At 41.5% G+C, this 17,531-nt stretch overlaps 1 protein-coding gene across 6 annotated transcripts in view; it reads left to right on the plus strand.

Moving 5' to 3' along the window:
• The window catches only part of WIPF1 (WAS/WASL interacting protein family member 1), a 122,992-nt gene that overhangs the window by 100,603 nt on the left and 4,858 nt on the right, over positions 1-17,531 (plus strand). For 5 of the 6 annotated variants that reach the window (XR_014016551.1, XM_081242988.1, XM_081242987.1 and 2 more), the window contains 4 exons: positions 5,714-5,842; positions 9,049-9,837; positions 13,578-13,790; positions 14,528-14,641. Coding sequence is in view for 5 of the 6 variants with exons in the window: in XM_081242988.1 (XP_081099114.1) it covers positions 5,714-5,842; positions 9,049-9,837; positions 13,578-13,790; positions 14,528-14,641 (1,245 nt within the window). In the remaining variant the exon portion in view is untranslated. The remainder of the gene's footprint in view (positions 1-5,713; positions 5,843-9,048; positions 9,838-13,577; positions 13,791-14,527; positions 14,642-17,531) is intronic. The other variant, XM_081242991.1, reaches the window with a different exon arrangement.

Below are 17,531 nucleotides of genomic sequence, written 5' to 3' on the forward strand. Positions count from 1 at the left end.
ATGGTTTATGACCTAACAATCAACTCTACTCTTCCCACCAAAAAAAATTTTTTTTTTTTTTGGTTAACAACAGCTGCAAAGCTAGCAGAATAAGGGACTGTATCACTCATTGTAGGCCATGGCTCTGGCTTGGGTTCCCTGTAATGCTGCAGGAAGCCAGTATAATAATTCTTTGTCCAAGACACACACAGCAGCAATTCTCTGAATTATTCACAACTCTTAACAGCACTTTCTGGAAATTAACCCTTTGCTCATCTTACCACAGAGCAAAAGGCAGCATGAAATATGGAAAGAGTCCTAGTCTTGGAATCAAAGGATGTAGGTTCGAGCCCTGACCATCTCCAACCCTTTGTCTTCATTTGTAAAATGGAGAATAATACCTGTTCTACTGCCCTCACAAGTTTGTTGTGAGCATCAAATGAGACAATGCTTCTGAAAGTGTTTTGTTGCCTGGAATGTATAATTCAAATGTAGTTATGATTATTAGGGGGTTGGAGAGAGAGGAAATGAGATCACAGCTTTGCTTATTGACCCATCGTAAATCTGAGATACTTTCTGGAACAAGGCAGGGTATGTGTAAACAAACAAGTACACACCATACAGGGCTACTTATTAACATGTACAACAGAGTGAAACATTACAGATGGCTAGAATCTACCGAAGTTAATTATCAGGCCTCAACACTATCATCTCACACTCCTCACACATTTCCACTGCCAGCCAGATGTGCCCAGAATTCATCCTCGACCACAGATGCCACTGGGACTCAACAGGAATTAGACTGTCCTAAACTCACCAGAGGGAGCTTTGTAGACAAGTGAATAACGATGTAGGATTTTAGCCAAGTGGAGGAATTTCTAGGAAAAGTGCCTAACGAGTAGAAGAGAAAGATCAGCGTTAGGTGAAGAACATTGGTGTGGGAGGAAGGTGGAAAAGAGGAAGACCACGACAAAGGCCTTTGAGTTTTGCTCTGTTACCAGGCAAGGTGGTGCAGATGGAATGCACCACACTTCAGTGGAACTAGAGGGTCTTTGACTTTTGACGAAGTCTTACCTCTGGGTCAGAATGCCCACAAAATGGTGTGGTTATTGTATAATCAATTGCTTAGTTTTCCTGATCTGTGTCACAAGGTTCTCCCTGGGGTTGCCCAGCCCAGTCGCTTCTTTCTGGGGAGCTTTGGTCCAATAGCCATTGAATCATGGTGCCTGGGATGGGGCCAGAGGAACTCCACAAACTGCCAACCTCTAGACCAGAGCCCAGTGGTTCTCTCCACTATGAGAGGGAGCCTAGGCTCTGGAGAATTCCCTAGATGTTGAAGAAGAATGGACAGTCTGGGGCCTAGTCCTGAATCCACTAGTGGAAGTTCATTATCTTCTTCAAGATACACTTTTCTCGTTAAATGGAAAAGAGTGTTAGTTCTCCCTCCCATCTGCTCAGTGATGTTTAAGAATGCATTTTGCTTTGTGGACACCAGATGCAACCCAATGCATGCCCTTGTTGTCCATGAACTTAACTGGACACTAACACTGTTGTTAGAAGCTCTTTGCAAGTGGCAAAGTCCATCCATGGTTTTGTATTTGTTTGCAGGTGAAACCTCCCTGGGTTCTATGTCAAAATGTTGACCATGGTTATACATGATATAACTCTTGAGGTCAGCTTTGTCCTCCAATTTAATTGTTCAACTAGTGTAGCTTCTCTATCGGAAAGCTGTACAACCGTTGCAAGTTAAGAACACTAGTGGACGATGTCTGATAGAACAAGTTCATCGATCTCTTTGAATGTTCAATACCAGGTAAAGGTATCCTATGAAATGCAGTATTCCAGAATGTATTGTTCATCAACGAATAACGTTTTAATGACAAGGGCATTATTAATATTATTGGCAATAATTAAAATTAGTAAAACTTTTAAATTTTATATGGAAGCAATTTTGCATACACTTCCAGAAATTGTTATTCTAATTTGATATATCGTACTAGGCGAAGTAATTCTTGTGAGTTCAGTATCAGATTGTTTCTTCTGTCTGCAGAGTTCCCATAAGTATCCCAGAAAGTTCCACACCTAGAAAAGATACAGAGCTGACATAGACTTATGATCAATCTAATCCAGAAAAAAAGAAAACACAAATGAATAAATAGAGCTCAGAAAGCAGATTAAATAAGATTCAAAGCAGATTTTCTAAAATTAAGGATGCTACAATGAAGTTATATGCTAAAACATTTTGAAATCTTAAAGAATTTAACTTTTTAAGAAAAGTACAAATTTACCAAAAATCATTCATGAAGCTTCAGTGAGCAAGGAAAAAGTTGAAAACTTTATCAACTTACTTTTTCTCTAAAAAGCTTTAGAGCCAGATGATTTTATCAGAAAATTATTTCAGATTTTAAGAAACAACAAATTCAAATGCTATATAAATCATTCCTAAATGTAGGAAGACATGGAAAGCTATCTGTTAGGTATAATGAGACTGGCATGATCTTAATATCAAAACATGACAAAGGCAGCATATATACAGAAAGAAAGCTGGTGTATCAGTGTCTCAGGGGACACGTGGCAATGCCTGGAGGCATTTTTAGTTATCACAACTTGCTGAGGGAGGGTTCCTACTGACACCTAGTGGGTAGAGGCCAGGGATGCTGTAAACATTCTACAGGGAACAAGATGGTCACCCACAACAAAGAATTATCTGACCCAAAATGTCCGTAGTTCCAAGGCTAAGAAACCCTACTGTAGACCACTTATGATCACAGACGAGAGGATACTAACTAAAAATCCAAAAACTCTAATTCAATAGTATATTAAAAAAATAATTCACCAAACCCAGAGTTTGTCTCATTTTTAATATTAGAAAGTCTATATATCTATCATATCAAATAAGGAAAACCATATACTGATCTCAGTAGATCCTGGATAGGCATTTGATAAAATTCCATGCCATAAGAAAGTCTTAAAAACCCAGAGTGGGGCTTCCCTGGTGGCACAGTGGTTGAGAGTCCACCTGCCAATGCAGGGGACACGGGTTCGTGCCCCGGTCCGGGAAGATCCCACATGCCGCGGAGCGGCTGGGCCCGTGAGCCATGGCCGCTGAGCCTGCGCGTCCGGAGCCTGTGCTCCGCAACGGGAGAGGCCACAACAGTGAGAGGCCCGTGTACTGCAAAAAAAACAAAAAAAAACCCAGAGTGAAAGGATCCTTGCTAACCACGAATACTTAGAAAGAAAAAAAAGTTATTTCAAACCAACAGTCAGTATGTAACTTGGGGGCTTCCCTGGTGGTGCAGTGGTTAAGAATCCACCTGCCAATGTAGGGGACACGAGTTCGAGCCCTGATCCAGGAAGATCCCACATGCCGCCGAACAACTAAGCCCGTGCGCCACAACTATTGAGCCTGTGCTCTAGAGCCTGTGCTCCGCAACAAGAGAAGCCACCCCAATGAGAAGCCTGTGCACCACAACTAAGAGTAGCCCCCGCTCGCCAGAACTGGAGAAAGCCCATACGCAGCAACAAAGACCCAATGCAGCCAAAAATAAACAAATAAATATATATTTTTTTAAATGTAACTTTGAAACATTAGAGGCATTCTCATTAAAATCAAAACATGATTTCCTTTATTTTAAAAATACTAATAACATTAATAATTTATTTTTAAGATAAATATAGAAATGTATATTCATTCTTTTTTTTTTTTTTTTTTTTTTGCGGTATGCGGGCCTCTCACTGTTGTGGCCTCTCCCGTTGCGGAGCACAGGCTCCGGATGCGCAGGCCCAGCGACCATGGCTCACGGGCCCAGCCGCTCCCTGGCACGTGGGATCCTCCCAGACCGGGGCACGAACCCACGTCCCCTGCATCGGCAGGCGGACTCTCAACCGCTGCGCCACCAGGGAAGCCCTATTTATTCTTTATAACTATTTTAAAATAAATTGTCTTTAAATTAATAAAACATTAATAACTTGTACTGTTATGGAAGCTCAGTCATCAAAGTAATTTCTTATATAAAACAGAAATAAGATACACAACTCTTAGAAAAGAAGGTATACACCATTATTATTTGCAGAGCATTTGTCTACTAGAAAATCCAAGGTAAAAAATAAATTTTCATTGAAAATGCAGGAAAGTGATTTATTAGATATTAAATGAAATTTCCTGATGCCAATAATAACCAAATCCAAAATATAGTAGGAAAAACATTCCTTTCATAATTTCAACAAACAAAAATGTATTTGAAGTGACCCTGAAAGAACTATGGGTGACCCACATCATGAAAATTATAAAACTTTCCTGAATAAATCAGAAGACATGGGAAAATATACCATGTTTCCATAAAGTCTAAATATCATGAAAGTGTCAATTCTCCCAGATTAATTTGTAGATCTCATGTAATACTTACCAAAGACTCAACAAGGTTTTCCAGGGGTAGAACTTTAAACAGTACTTAACCTCATAAAACATATACATACATAAATTGTTAAGAGACAGTTTTTTAAAGAGGGTATAATCATGGCTCTAATACAGATATAAAATAAACATATATCAAAGATTTTATTTAGCTCATTAGTTAATGAGGGAACCAACATAATGTTATCAATTCAAAGGAGAATTCAAAGTACCACATATATGTAGGCAGGTGAGTGTTGAAATGAATTTACAAATAGGTGCAAAATGGGTCAATCAATTGCATTACACTAAACACAACCAATATGCATTTCTATGGACAAATATCATTTGCATTATTATCAGTTTTGTACAATTTAACAGAGTTGCAGACTAGCTCAAAGGTAATGGGAAATAACCCAGAAGCCTAGACTGGATACTTAGTAATCTTTTTCTTTCTTCTTCTTCCTTCTTCTTCCTTTCTTTTCTTGTTTTCTTGTTTGCCTATTTTGAAATCTTTCACAGTTTTTGGCAACAAATGCAAAATAAAACAAAATCTTTGCATCGTCTCAAGTTGCAAAGAATTATAAAAATGTTAAAGTCTACTGTTGGGTTTTATGATATTAAAAAATTGAAATCAACCTGGAAGGCCATCAAATAGGTAGAATGGATAAATAAATTACAGTACATTCAGTGTTCTAAAACACAATGCAATCCTTTAAACTCATGTTTTCAAAAAATATTTAGTGACATGGGTAATGCTAACAATAAAGTATTGACTGAAAAAAGCAGGCTGAAAACTAGTGAATTTGGTCATGAGAAAAAACATGTAAAATGAAAAGCAAAACAAAACAAAAAAACCCACCAAAACCTGGCAGGGAAAAATACACCCAAAAAGTGGGTATTTCAATGAAGCAAAATTATGGGATATTTTATTTTCTTCTCCTTTTACTGTTTCCTTTCTTCTCACCTTTTATTGCATCTCCTCCTCCCTTAAGACTTTCTTTCTTTGAAGATACTTTTATTTACCAAATCCTATGATACACAATAGATATTAACTCATGTGGCAGCCAGCCAAGCAGGGGAAAGTCATTATCTATTACTGATTCTTCTACCACTGGGCTTGCGACTGCCCTGGAGTAGAAAGAACCCTCTGCTTTTCTGACGGGGGACAGGGTGAATCCTTAAAGCCCTACCCTTTAATGAAATTCCACGTGTCCACCACGGGCTTAGGTTCTGCCAGCTCCCTGTTGTATCGTGACTGTTTACTTGGGCGAGGACTGGTGAAGTTCTCTGGTGGTATCTTCAGACATGTGTAAAAGCTGTGTTTTCTTCCTTCTGCAGAACCTAAAGGAGCTGGTGGTGGTGGCGGAGGCAGCAGTGGGAGTTTTGGAGGGGGTGGACCACCCGGTTTGGGAGGACTGTTCCAGGCTGGGATGCCAAGGCTGAGATCCACAGCCAACAGGGAGAGTGGTAAGGAGAGTTTCCTTCCTTAGTTACTGAAGACAAGGCTGAGTCTGGCGGTTTTGAGACTTGGCATCCCCTCTAAGGCACTGTGCCCTGTGAAACATTTTAGATTTCTTGAAATGTTAACACTGTTTTATAAGAGGGACTCAAGGGACTTTCCTGGTGGCGCAGTGGTTAAGAATCCGCCTGCCAACACAGGGGACATGGGTTTAAGCCCTGGTCCAGGAAGATCCACATGCCACGGAGCAGCTAAGCCCGTTCTCCACAACTACTGAGCCTGTGCTCTAGAGCCCGTGAGCCACAACTACTGAGCCCACGTGCCACAATTACTGAAGCCTGCGCACCTAGAGCCCGTGCTCCACAAGAGAAGCCGCTCTGCAATGAGAAGCCCACGCACCGCAACAAAGAGTAGCCCCCGCTCACCACAACTAGAGGAAGCCTGCGCACAGCAACAAAGACCCAATGCAGCCAAAAGTAAATGAAATAAAATACTTTTTTTAAAAAAGAGGGACTCTATTTAGCATCTTTTTTTTTTCTTTTTTTTTGTGGTACGCGGGCCTCTCACTGCTGTGGCCTCTCCCCTTGCGGAGCACAGGCTCCGGACGCGCAGGCCCAGCAGCCATGGCTCACGGGCCCAATCGCTCCGCGGCATGTGGGATCTTCCCGGACCGGGGCACGAACCCGTGTCCCCTGCATCGGCAGGCAGACTCTCAACCACTGCGCCACCAGGGAAGCCCTTCTTTTTCTTTTTAAATCAGGATCAGACAGCTCCATCGAGCTGTTAAATATTTGCCCAGTGTCCTTGGGGTAACTTGTACGTTTTTGTACTTTTCTAAAGGGTAAGCTAGAGTGGGAAGAAAAGGAAGGAGGAAATGGGACTTGCCACCCCTGGAAACTCTGCCTGGTGACCTGGCAGATTCAGCTTTCTTTGTGAGGTAGTCTGACCCACCTGTCGAGTGTAGTAAATACTTGTGGGTCTCTTTTCAAACACACAATGGAGCATGTCATATGAAATATAATTACATATCTCACAAAATCTAAAAAGGTGTTTTGCCTGACATTTGGCATTTCAGAGCTAGTGATTCTAAGTATTCTCTGCAGGAAGCCATGGAAATGAGTCCTACAGGATTGTCTGTGAACACGATGGCACAGAAAAAAGTTAAACCTGGTCATGCCTAAATAAAAAACCTTACAGAGTGTGTGAGGCTCTCCCCTGACTATGACAGAAGCTCAAGAAATTTCACCATGAAACTTTACTTTTTAATGTTTACTGTGTTAGAAGAATTTTATTTCTAATTCTATGGTCTTTTAAAATGTCCACTGGGAAAGTGTGAAATTGTCACATTCATATGAAGATAAAGTCACTGAATCCTCAGGGTTACCTGGCTATTTTAGTTTTGGATTGTCAACATCTAGAAGGAGACTGAAGAATATGAGAGATTCTATCTTGCCAGGCCTGCATTTAAATTTGTTTATTTAAAACCCACTGAAAGGACTTGAGGCAACTGACAAATGCATACATTCAGTACTGTAACAGTAGGTGAAGAAATTCAGGCAAAAGACAACTGGAAGTAAAACAATGAAATGAAGATGGAATTTAAGTTAGTACACAAAATGCTATAGTATTTGCATAGTATACTATCTGCATAATGGGTCCCATCCCTATAACATATACGTGGATAGTAACTGCACCTTTAATCCAAATTTGGAAGGTAAAACTTATCACAAGTTGGTGACATAGAACTATACCACACAGTCAAGGAAAATATAGCTCATTTCTAGTGCTAAAGTCAAAATAAAAAATTCTCTCTAGAGTTCACATTATTCATAAATCCAGCCAAATGTCTCTCATCGTGCCTTGGATAAAATCTGAACGCCTTCTGGCCTACAAGGCTCTTTATGACCCAGCCCCTGCTGGCCACTCAGGCTACGTTTTGTAGGGTTCTCCTCCATGCTCACTGTGCCTCACGCACATAAAAGCCTTGGTTTTTTAACTTGAAGCTCATTTCCACCTCAGGGCCTTTGCACCTGCTGGCCCTGAATGAAGCACTTCTCTTCCTCCTCTCCATGGCGGGCCTTAGCTCAAATGTCACATCCTCAGAAGGGCCACCCCCATCTATCCTGGCCTCTCTGGGCATTCTTCATCTCATCAGCCTATTTTAGTTTCTTTTTAGTCCTTATAACTATCTGAAAATATTTATGTTTACTGGTTTTTTGTTTATCTCCCCCAGAAGAACGTAAACTACAAGAGAGCCAGAGCTTTTCTGTTTTGTTTACTCCTCTGCCTCTAGCATCTAGAATAATGGATGGCATATAGTATAGCAGGTTAATATTTGGTACATTAATCAGCTCATAGTTGAACTGGGTGAAGTTTTTTCAGACTAAGCATTTTTTGAGAATTAGTTTGGGTTCTAAGAGACTCTGGGGTGGTGGTTTGAGTTTTTCCATAACTTTGGTTCCTCTTTAGTTCTTCCCTTTGTTGAACCAAAGCAGTTGAATATTAATTATGTATTAATAGTAGGGTTGTTCTGTCCTGTCAGTATTAAAGTGGAAGTTGACCTAGTAGGGAAAAACGTTGTATAATTGCCTACTTGTTTGTAGATTAAGACCATCCACCGGTGTCAACTCTTTTAATTAAACTTTGACAGTTTCTTATTTCAATCATAACTCTTCCACTATGTTTTTCCATTCTCTCTTAGAAATTTACCTTTAAAGGTTCTAGGTAAGCCCTCCCATACAGAAACTTATATCGGGATAACTAATTTCTTCATCTAAGACGGCTACATTATTTTTCAAACCTGAGAGGTACAGCGTGGGGGGACAGGGATAGTGATGGGGAGAAAAGAAAATCATGAGCAAAAATCCCATGTACCAGTGCCATCCTGTTCTTGACCTCTTGTAATGAACAGGGATGTCTCCAGAGCTCTTACCAACCTCATCCTGGTTCTTGTCCGTCCATAATGCCAAGCGAGCTCTCCAGAGTCCCTTTGAAAGCTGGTGGGTTGTGGAATCTGGGAGCAGAAGAGAGACAGCTGTGACCTGTCCCTCTGCTTCCCGGAAGGACACACAAAACCTAGTTTATATAAATAATATTTACCTGTCGTTTACAGCATCCAGGAAAGGGCTTCCAGTAGCTGGCAATTTACTCGAGTTCTCTGATTTCCTTTAAGGTTCCTAACTTTCTGATTTTTTTTTTTTTTCCTGTTCTTCAGATTCTGGAGGAAGCCGACCCCCGATTTTGCCACCAGGAGGAAGACCCACATCTGCCAAACCTTTCTCGCCCCCAAGTGGCCCAGGGAGGTTCCCTGTGCCTTCTTCAGGCCACAGAAGCGGACCTCCAGAACCTCAGAGGAACCGAATGCCTCCCCCGAGGCCCGATGTGGGCGCGAAGCCTGATAATATTCCGCCTCCAGTGCCTAATACTCCAAGACCCGTTCAGTCAAGTCTGCACAACCGGGGGTCCACCCTAGTGTCCGGGGCCCCCAGGCAGCCCAGCCCCGGGCCGACTCCTCCCCCTCTCCCCGGAAACCGAGGGGCTGCTTTCGGTGGAGGCTCCACCCGCCAGACCCCGTCAGGCTCCTCCTCGCCCTTCTCCAACCGGCCTCCCCTCCCCCCTACCCCGAGCAGGGCCTTGGATGACAAACCCCCTCCTCCGCCCCCTCCAGTGGGCAGCAGGCCCGCCATCCATAGGGAGGCCGTCCCCCCGCCTCCCCCTCAGAACAGCAAGCCCCCGGTGCCCTCCACCCCGCGGCCTTCCCCCTCCGCGCAGGCCCCGCCCCTGCCCCCCAGCCGGCCGGGCCCTCCCCCAGTGCCCCCAGGGTCCAGTGGCGGCGGCGGCGGCGACGAAATCCCGAGGCTCCCACAGCGGAACCTGTCCCTCTCGTCCTCGTCGTCGTTGTCATCTGCGCCTCCCTTACCTTCACCCGGGCGGTCGGGCCCTCTTCCTCCCCCGCCCAACGAGAGACCCCCGCCTCCGGTGAGGGACCCACCGGGCAGATCAGGTATGGCCAGAGCGCGGTGAGTTGTGCCCCTGTGACCCAGCCAGCCCAGAAGTCACTACCAACTGCACATGAAGAGAGCCCAACAAAAGCTTAAGTGAACTCTCAGGCTGCTTTGACCTTGGAAGTGACACATAACCCATATGATTTCCTCTTGGCCTCACGTAACCTCTGAAGAAAGTGGGACCCATACTTCTGTCCACGTTTCAGAAGTGAGGAGACTAAGTAACCAGTGAAGTGAAATGATCCCAAGCGAGTTAATAAAGAATAGGCCACTCACTCACCTTCCATCTCACCACTCTACCTGACATCTCCTGAAAGGGAATTTCTGCTGTCTTAACTGGGAACTAAATTCCCATCTCCTGCAGGAGGGCCCATTATTCCAACAAGGAGGGCAGTTATTTATTTAAGAGTGAATGGACTTCCCCTGTACTTCTCTTCATCGGTCAAGCTTTGACACGTACTAGAGTCCATTTTGCTGTCTGTTCACATCTCTGACATATAGATCCCTTGGAGAATCAGATAAAGGTATAATAAGGCCTCTCCATAAAAATGCTCATAAGCATAAACTCAAAATTGCCTGCTGTTTCATGGATTGAAGGACCTGCTGAAGCCCATCTGTGTCCCCACCCAGGGCTGAGAAACATGGATCTAAGGGGAGAACCTGCACAGTGTGAAATGAAGTGTGAGCAGTCTGTATTCTCTCTCCTACTTACATAGGTGGTTGTTTGTTTTCTGTTTGTTATTGATGGATTCAGAAGAACTATCTAGTTTTGGAATCTAACCTTACCATACCTACAGGATGTCTGGAAATGGGGCATTTTTTGCTCTGTGAGAAGCTAACTGACCTTTGACCCTCTGACCTCAGGAACCTAATAAACACTTTTTTAAAATAGTAGTCCTCAAACTTGACCACATACTGGAATCACCTGGGAGCTTTAAAAACCACCATGCCTGGGTTCCTACCCCAGGGTTTCTGGTTTCATTGGTCTGGGTTACAAACTGGGCATCAGGATATTTGGAAGCTCCCCGGTGACTGTAATGTGTAGCAAAGTGAAAACCACTCCTTCAAGCCACTTTGCCAGGGAGAGTCAGCTACAAATATGAAAAGTTGGTAGTCTATTCAGTCTAGACAATGTGGCATCTCATTAAGTATGCTTCAATGAACAAATAAGAACAAGTAGTCAGATGAATGAAATGCATCATTTTCTTCTTATCCAACAGGTATGGATTTTCCCCCAAAATGGTTGAGGAGCTGTTTGCTTGGTTCTACCAAATGATTTAATCAACAGATTAAATATTCCCCCAAATAGGATAGGCAGTGATATATATTTGTTGTTTCTTTCAATTACATTAAGTCATACCTGTATATTATACAAAATACATAAAAGTATAATGAAAATAAAAATCATCTATAATTCTGCCACCACCATCATCCAGATATAACATTGTTTATATACCCTTTCAGTCTTTTTTAAATGCATATATATACATGTTTGCAAAATTAGTATCATACTACATATATTGTTTGCTAATTTGCTTTTTATTTAACTTAGCTCATTATCATTTTCTGATATGATTAACTCTTCTTTTACAACCTGACTTTTAATGGCTGCATAATATTAAATCCCACAAAAGTACCTTGGCTTATTTATTAGTCACGTGGTCATACAGGCCATCTCTAGAGTTTTGCTGTTGCAGATAACGCAGGGATACATTCTTGTAGCTAAATATTTGTGCACATCTCTGTGTATTTCTTTTGGATGAATTCCTAGGAATGGAATTTCTAGGACAATGGATGTGCATAGTAAACTATGGATTTCATAGGTATTGCCAAATTGGCCTCTAGAAAATTCCCACCAATTTACATTTCCACAAGGAACCTATGAGAAGTCATCAAGGGCCATCTATATTTTGAGAGGTGGCTTGGCTTCATTGTTAGGGGAGTGTTTTAGAATTTGACAGAATGGAGTCAAATCCTATTCTTCCACTCATTAGTGTACTGATTTGGGCTCTTTAACCTTCCAACACCTCTGAGGCCTCACCTGCTGTCCTGACGCTCCTCGGGGCTGTTGTAAGAATTAAATGAGACCAGTGTGTATAGTGGTTCTCTCATTTCCCCGCATGTAGTAGCATTCAACAAATGATCGTTTTCATTATTATACTGCCAACAGGAAATAGAAACCTGTTTTCTGTTATGCTTGCCTAGGTTTGGAGCAGAGGGCTGGAAGGCTGGAGAGTAAAAGGAACATGAACAGTTACTTTAAAAGACAGAGAGAGCAAGTTGATCAGGTTACGTAGTACCAGGCCCCATAGTATTGGAAGTCTAGTTTGTGTTCAGTGACAGTTATGTGGTGGTACTACCACTGCCATTAAGCCCACAGAGTGTGAGCCACTTCTCCCCCCAATAATTCTACTCATACTAACTGGGACTCCAGCAGTGAGAAGCAGATGGGGCAATAAATAAACTCTACCAGATTAGGCACTGAAGACTCCTTGAGAGATGAACCAGGGCTGGGCGTGCCTCCCACCTCCATTAGAGATCTGAGCCAAGACTTCCAGACAGGAATATCTTTGATGGGTGGGTCATTCACTTTAAGGTCCTCTAGTTGGATTCTGAATCTGTAATTAACAAGACATATTTATATTTATAGCATCATAAGACATTGTGTTTACAGAAAGATGTCAGCATGTTGCTAGTGGAACACACCACTGAAGGTCAGGAATGATTACTAAGGCCATTTTGATTTGCATGAGAGATGCTGAAGTTCTTTTTTTCTTTTTAAAAATTTACTCATGACCCAAACAGCCTCTGCATTTGGAGGATGGGAAAAGCAAGATATGTTCCTTTGTACTATCAAAAAGAAGAATTTACTTTGAATTATTTACTAAGAACTTAAAATTTTCTGATTATACCACACCACTGCATTTTTAAAACATGGTTTCAAATACTATATAATACTTTTTATTTGCTTTTTGACTACGTATTTCTGGCAACAGTGCAGTGAGAAAGGTGTTCTTTTGTAGACAGGAAATCAAGTTCCACAGGATAACCAGCCTGCACAGGGTCAGGATACTGCACCAGCATTTATAGCCATGCACATTGATTAGCTGATTGTCACTCCCTCTGTTAATCTGACACCCCAAAGAGGAAGAACCAAGAAGGAACTCTAACTGTCCTTGGGATGACTGATGTTTGGTTTCCTGATCCCACTTCTGCCTGGAAATAGATCATATGCATCACAGAAACATGCTTGTATAATTAGCAATAATACCATGCATTTAAAGAACTTAGTCCCTCTGGAGACCTAAAATAAGTTCATAACTATCTTATTTTTAAAACAGCATTTACTTAATAAGTAACATGTCACAGTAATTAGTTCAACAGCTATTTAAAAGGAATTTTAAATGTTTTTTAAAGTATACAGTCGTCAGTATAAACAGATGATTGATTACCATTGTCAACTGCATCACCTCCAATCTCAATACTAACTCAAAGCCAAACGACCATTTAGCTCTCAATGTGCACTTGTTCCGCATATGTGTGTACACTTGTGCATTTCTGTGCTTATATGCGTCTAATCATTTCTTGGCTAAACCTCCTAGGAACTCTCCACCATTTCTCCACATTCCCTAGTAAAAGGGCATCCAGCAGGCACTCAATAATTGCATGTTGATGACCATGATAATAGTAATGTACAGTGTAAGGTATAGGACTAAATGTCATTTTTCTTTTGCTCCAGGCCCTCTCCCACCACCTCCTCCAATGAACAGAAACGGCAGCACATCTCGGGCCCTGCCTGCCACCCCTCAGGTGCCATCCAGGAGTGGAACAGACAGTCCTAGAAGTGGGCCCCGGCCTCCTCTTCCTCCCGACAGGCCTGGCACTGGGGTGCCTCCCCCACCTCCACCATCGACATCAATTAGAAACGGCTTCCAAGACTCTTCATGTGAAGGTGAGGTGTGGTCCCGGCTCCTTGGAAACGTACAAGCTATAGTAGAGCAGCAGTTGAATGGCAGGTGTGTTTGTGTCTATTTGTATGTTTGCATTAACATTTCTTGTTTGTGTGACCCTCATTGTTATCATACTGCACAGCACTAATCTAAGCACTCTAGGGCCCACCATGATTTCAGATGAAATATAGTAAATCCCCCTTCCTCCACTCCCCAAAAAGGCAGATCATTTTTCTCTGTTCCTTGTTTGAGTCTCATTTTGGTTAACTTTCCAGATTCCAGAATTCTGAAAAGAACCATTTTTGTAGCTAACCTTATTATACCTACCTTTCTGAACAGTTCATGGTGGGTAAGAGGCCCAATGGCCTGCAGATACTGAACAGCTTATCTCTGCCATTGTTATCAGAGGGTCCTAGTTACTCCTTCCGCTGGTGAAGGAATAATTAAGAAAGGCAGCCCAAACCTTAGTCCCCAGCTCCTGAGAGGGACTGGCTGGGTCCTAGTCACTCTAGTTAAAGTCACCTGGATCTGGCTTTGGTTTGATATGCAGACCAGTATATTTTATCGCTGTGCTAATCAGTGACATTTGTAGCACTTCCGGCTCTTCTCTAAACTTCTAGACATAAAACCAGAAGCGATCTCTGCCATTCTCTCTGTATTTCATTCTGTGCCTTTCGTTACATAAGTCTTCAGAGAAGATTGTCTGTTACTGAAGATACTGTTTGTTTCTCTCCCTCAGATGAGTGGGAAAGCAGATTCTTCTTCCATCCGATTTCTGATTTGCCACCTCCAGAGCCATATGTACCAACTACCAAAAGTTATCCCAGTAAATTGGCAAGAAATGAAAGCCGGAGTGAGTATTTCTACAAGGGCAATTGGGTGCCTTCATACTTGAGGAGCCTGGGTTATACACAACTGAGGGTTGTATAGGAAATCCAGGTCTCTTGCCTGGAGTGGGGCGATTTCAGAGAAATCACTCCTGGATTTGGAACCATATAAATTCTAGTAAACTCTGCTTCCACACGCATTGAGGAAAATGGAGACATCCAGAATGCATATGAGAAATGATTAACAAGCTCAAAATACCTTTAGTTTGCTAGTAGGTTAAATTTTATTATTTTGCTTGTTTGGACACTCTTTTCCCATTTTGATCTTCCTAAGATGGCACAATTAGAGCCATCTTCTATTCCAACCAGTTTTGAGACTGGCAGAATGTCTAATTATAACAAAAACTCACTGTAACTGCTTTGATCATTTAAATATAATCATAACTTTACAGAGCATTACATGAAAATTTTAAGTATACCCATAATCTCTCCACATAACATAACAGATATTTTCATTTTACCAGGTTGTCTTCTAATTTTTATCCATCTAATTCTGATTAATTTATATAGTTTAATAATTATAGAGTATGGGTTTTGCTGATGAGATTTATATAACATTGCTGAGTAAACGCTTCTCTATTTTATCACATGGGTTTTATTCTACAGAATTCCATCAAGTCAGCATATAATAATTTAGTTTACCATTATTGGACATTTAGATTTTTTTTTTTCCTTACAGATGTAATGCTACCATAAAGAAGTGAATCAGTTTTCCCCTACTGAAAAGAAATACATGAACAAGAGGAGGAAATAGAAAAACTGATATTTCACAAAAATAAATGTATAGAACTAAGGAAGAATTAGCATGAAATATACATATATCACTGATGAGGCCCCATCTTGTAATAGCCTTAGCTTCAGAACCAAACTCCCAAGCCAGAAATGAGTGGAGAAGAAGTGTTTGAGCATGTCAAAGAACTGTCACGTGCCCCTAGCCTTGTCCTCACTGCCCAGCAGAGCTCCTTCACGTACTCTGAGCCTACTGACTCTTTCTTAACACACAGTTCTTAATTTTTGCTTGGTTGGTTCCCAGCCTTAGAGCAGATTAATATCAGCTGAAGACAAGGTTGGTTAGAAGCAAAATCACTGACTTCGGGGAGAAGAGATAGGTGGCAGTCTTGGGTTAAAGGAGGAGCTAGGAACACAGAGCTCTGCTAGGTATCACAGCACTGTACAATACAGATGTTTCTGTTGGGTTATTAAGAACAAGACAAATTGTGCTTTGTGCTTCTGTTGAAGAATTCAAGGAATTAGAAAATACTTTAGAAAAATTTCCCTGAAAAAAATGCCAGAAGTAAACAGAATATTGCTTCTTGAAAGGACAAGTTTAATTCCTAAAAAAAGTTATTTATGTGGAATACTGCATTCTAGATGATGCCTAATAAAAGAGGCATAACTGTAATAAAATTATCATACAAGAGTTGGTGGTTGAAATATTTGGTGGAAAAGTCTTCACGTGGGAAGCGTTCTCTCCCCCCACCCCACTCTGTGCTATTTGTATATTTACGTCAATAACAGAGCCATCCTCCCCAGCCCCTCTAGATTTTTAATAGCTGAACACATTCCTTCCCCCCAACTTCCTGTCTTTATGACTGTCCGCAGCTTGAGGATTGGAGCTAGGTCCTGCTCACTACTGCATCTTCTGAAAGTGGCACAGAGCTTGAAATACAGCAGCATTTAAAAATATTTATTAGATCGGTAAATTAATTTCCACAGCCCTCCAAAAATGTTTTTGTAGGTTTAAAAAAATATTTCTAGCATTGGGCATGTTTAATATTTTATAATGATAATGGATCATTTCTAACACAAATAAAGTACTACAGAGTGGTTTTATCCTGCTCCTGTACCTGCCTCAGCCTCCAGGCCCACTGCCTGGTGGGGCACCCAGACAGCCCTGAACAGTGCCTCCTAATTGCAGCTTTGCACAAGGCCAGCCCTTGTTTTGCTCAACATTTGTGGTGTGTCAACTGACAATCAAGGCTCCATGACAGATAGCTGATTTACATCCAGATGAGTCTTTCCTCAGGTCCCTGCCCAAGAAAAGACTTGGTTGGGATAAAAACAGGAAGAGGCAAGGTAATGGACTGCCACTGTTTTCCTCTAACTCCTCCCCTTGCTCAGAGATTTGTTCTAACTCAAGAATCCCTAAGTGGGCTACTTTGGTTGCTGTCAGGGAAGTGGTGGCCTGCTGAGGAATCCATCAATGCCAGTCCACCTGAGTCTCAGAACTGTGGCCTTAGCAGACCTACTCGATTGACACAAGTCCCTGGTAGACCTACTCAGAGCATCTGAGCACCTGGCTTCATGCCTAACACCTGTTAGATCCTCAAAACAAAATGTGCATGGGACAAATGAATTTTTTAATTGTGAATGGATTTTAAACCTAGTTATGGCATGCTGACAGCCCATGAATATGCATAGTTTTTAAAAGAACACTATCCATAGAGTGAAGAGAAAACCCATGAAATGGGATATTTGCAAATCATATATCTGATAAAAGGTTAATATCTGGAATACATAAAGAATTCCTACAATTCAACAACAACAAAACAACCCAATTTTTAAAATGGTTGAATACTTGCATAGATATTTCTTGAAATAAGATATACAGCTTGCCAATAAGCACATAAAAAGATCCTCAACATCACTAATCATTAGGAAAACACAAATAAAACTACAAATAAAACTATCACTTTACACCTATTACGATGGCTGCTATCAAAAAAGCATTGTTTAGAAATTAGAAGATACCTAAATGCCCAACAAAAGGGGAATGATTAGATAAATAAACTACAGTATACTTATATAATAGAATGCAATGTGTCATTAACAATTATATTTGTAAAGAGTAATGAC

Source organism: Mesoplodon bidens (genome assembly GCF_964165515.1).
Source record: "Mesoplodon bidens genome assembly, chromosome: 8".
NCBI classification, from domain to species: Eukaryota; Metazoa; Chordata; class Mammalia; order Artiodactyla; family Ziphiidae; genus Mesoplodon; species Mesoplodon bidens.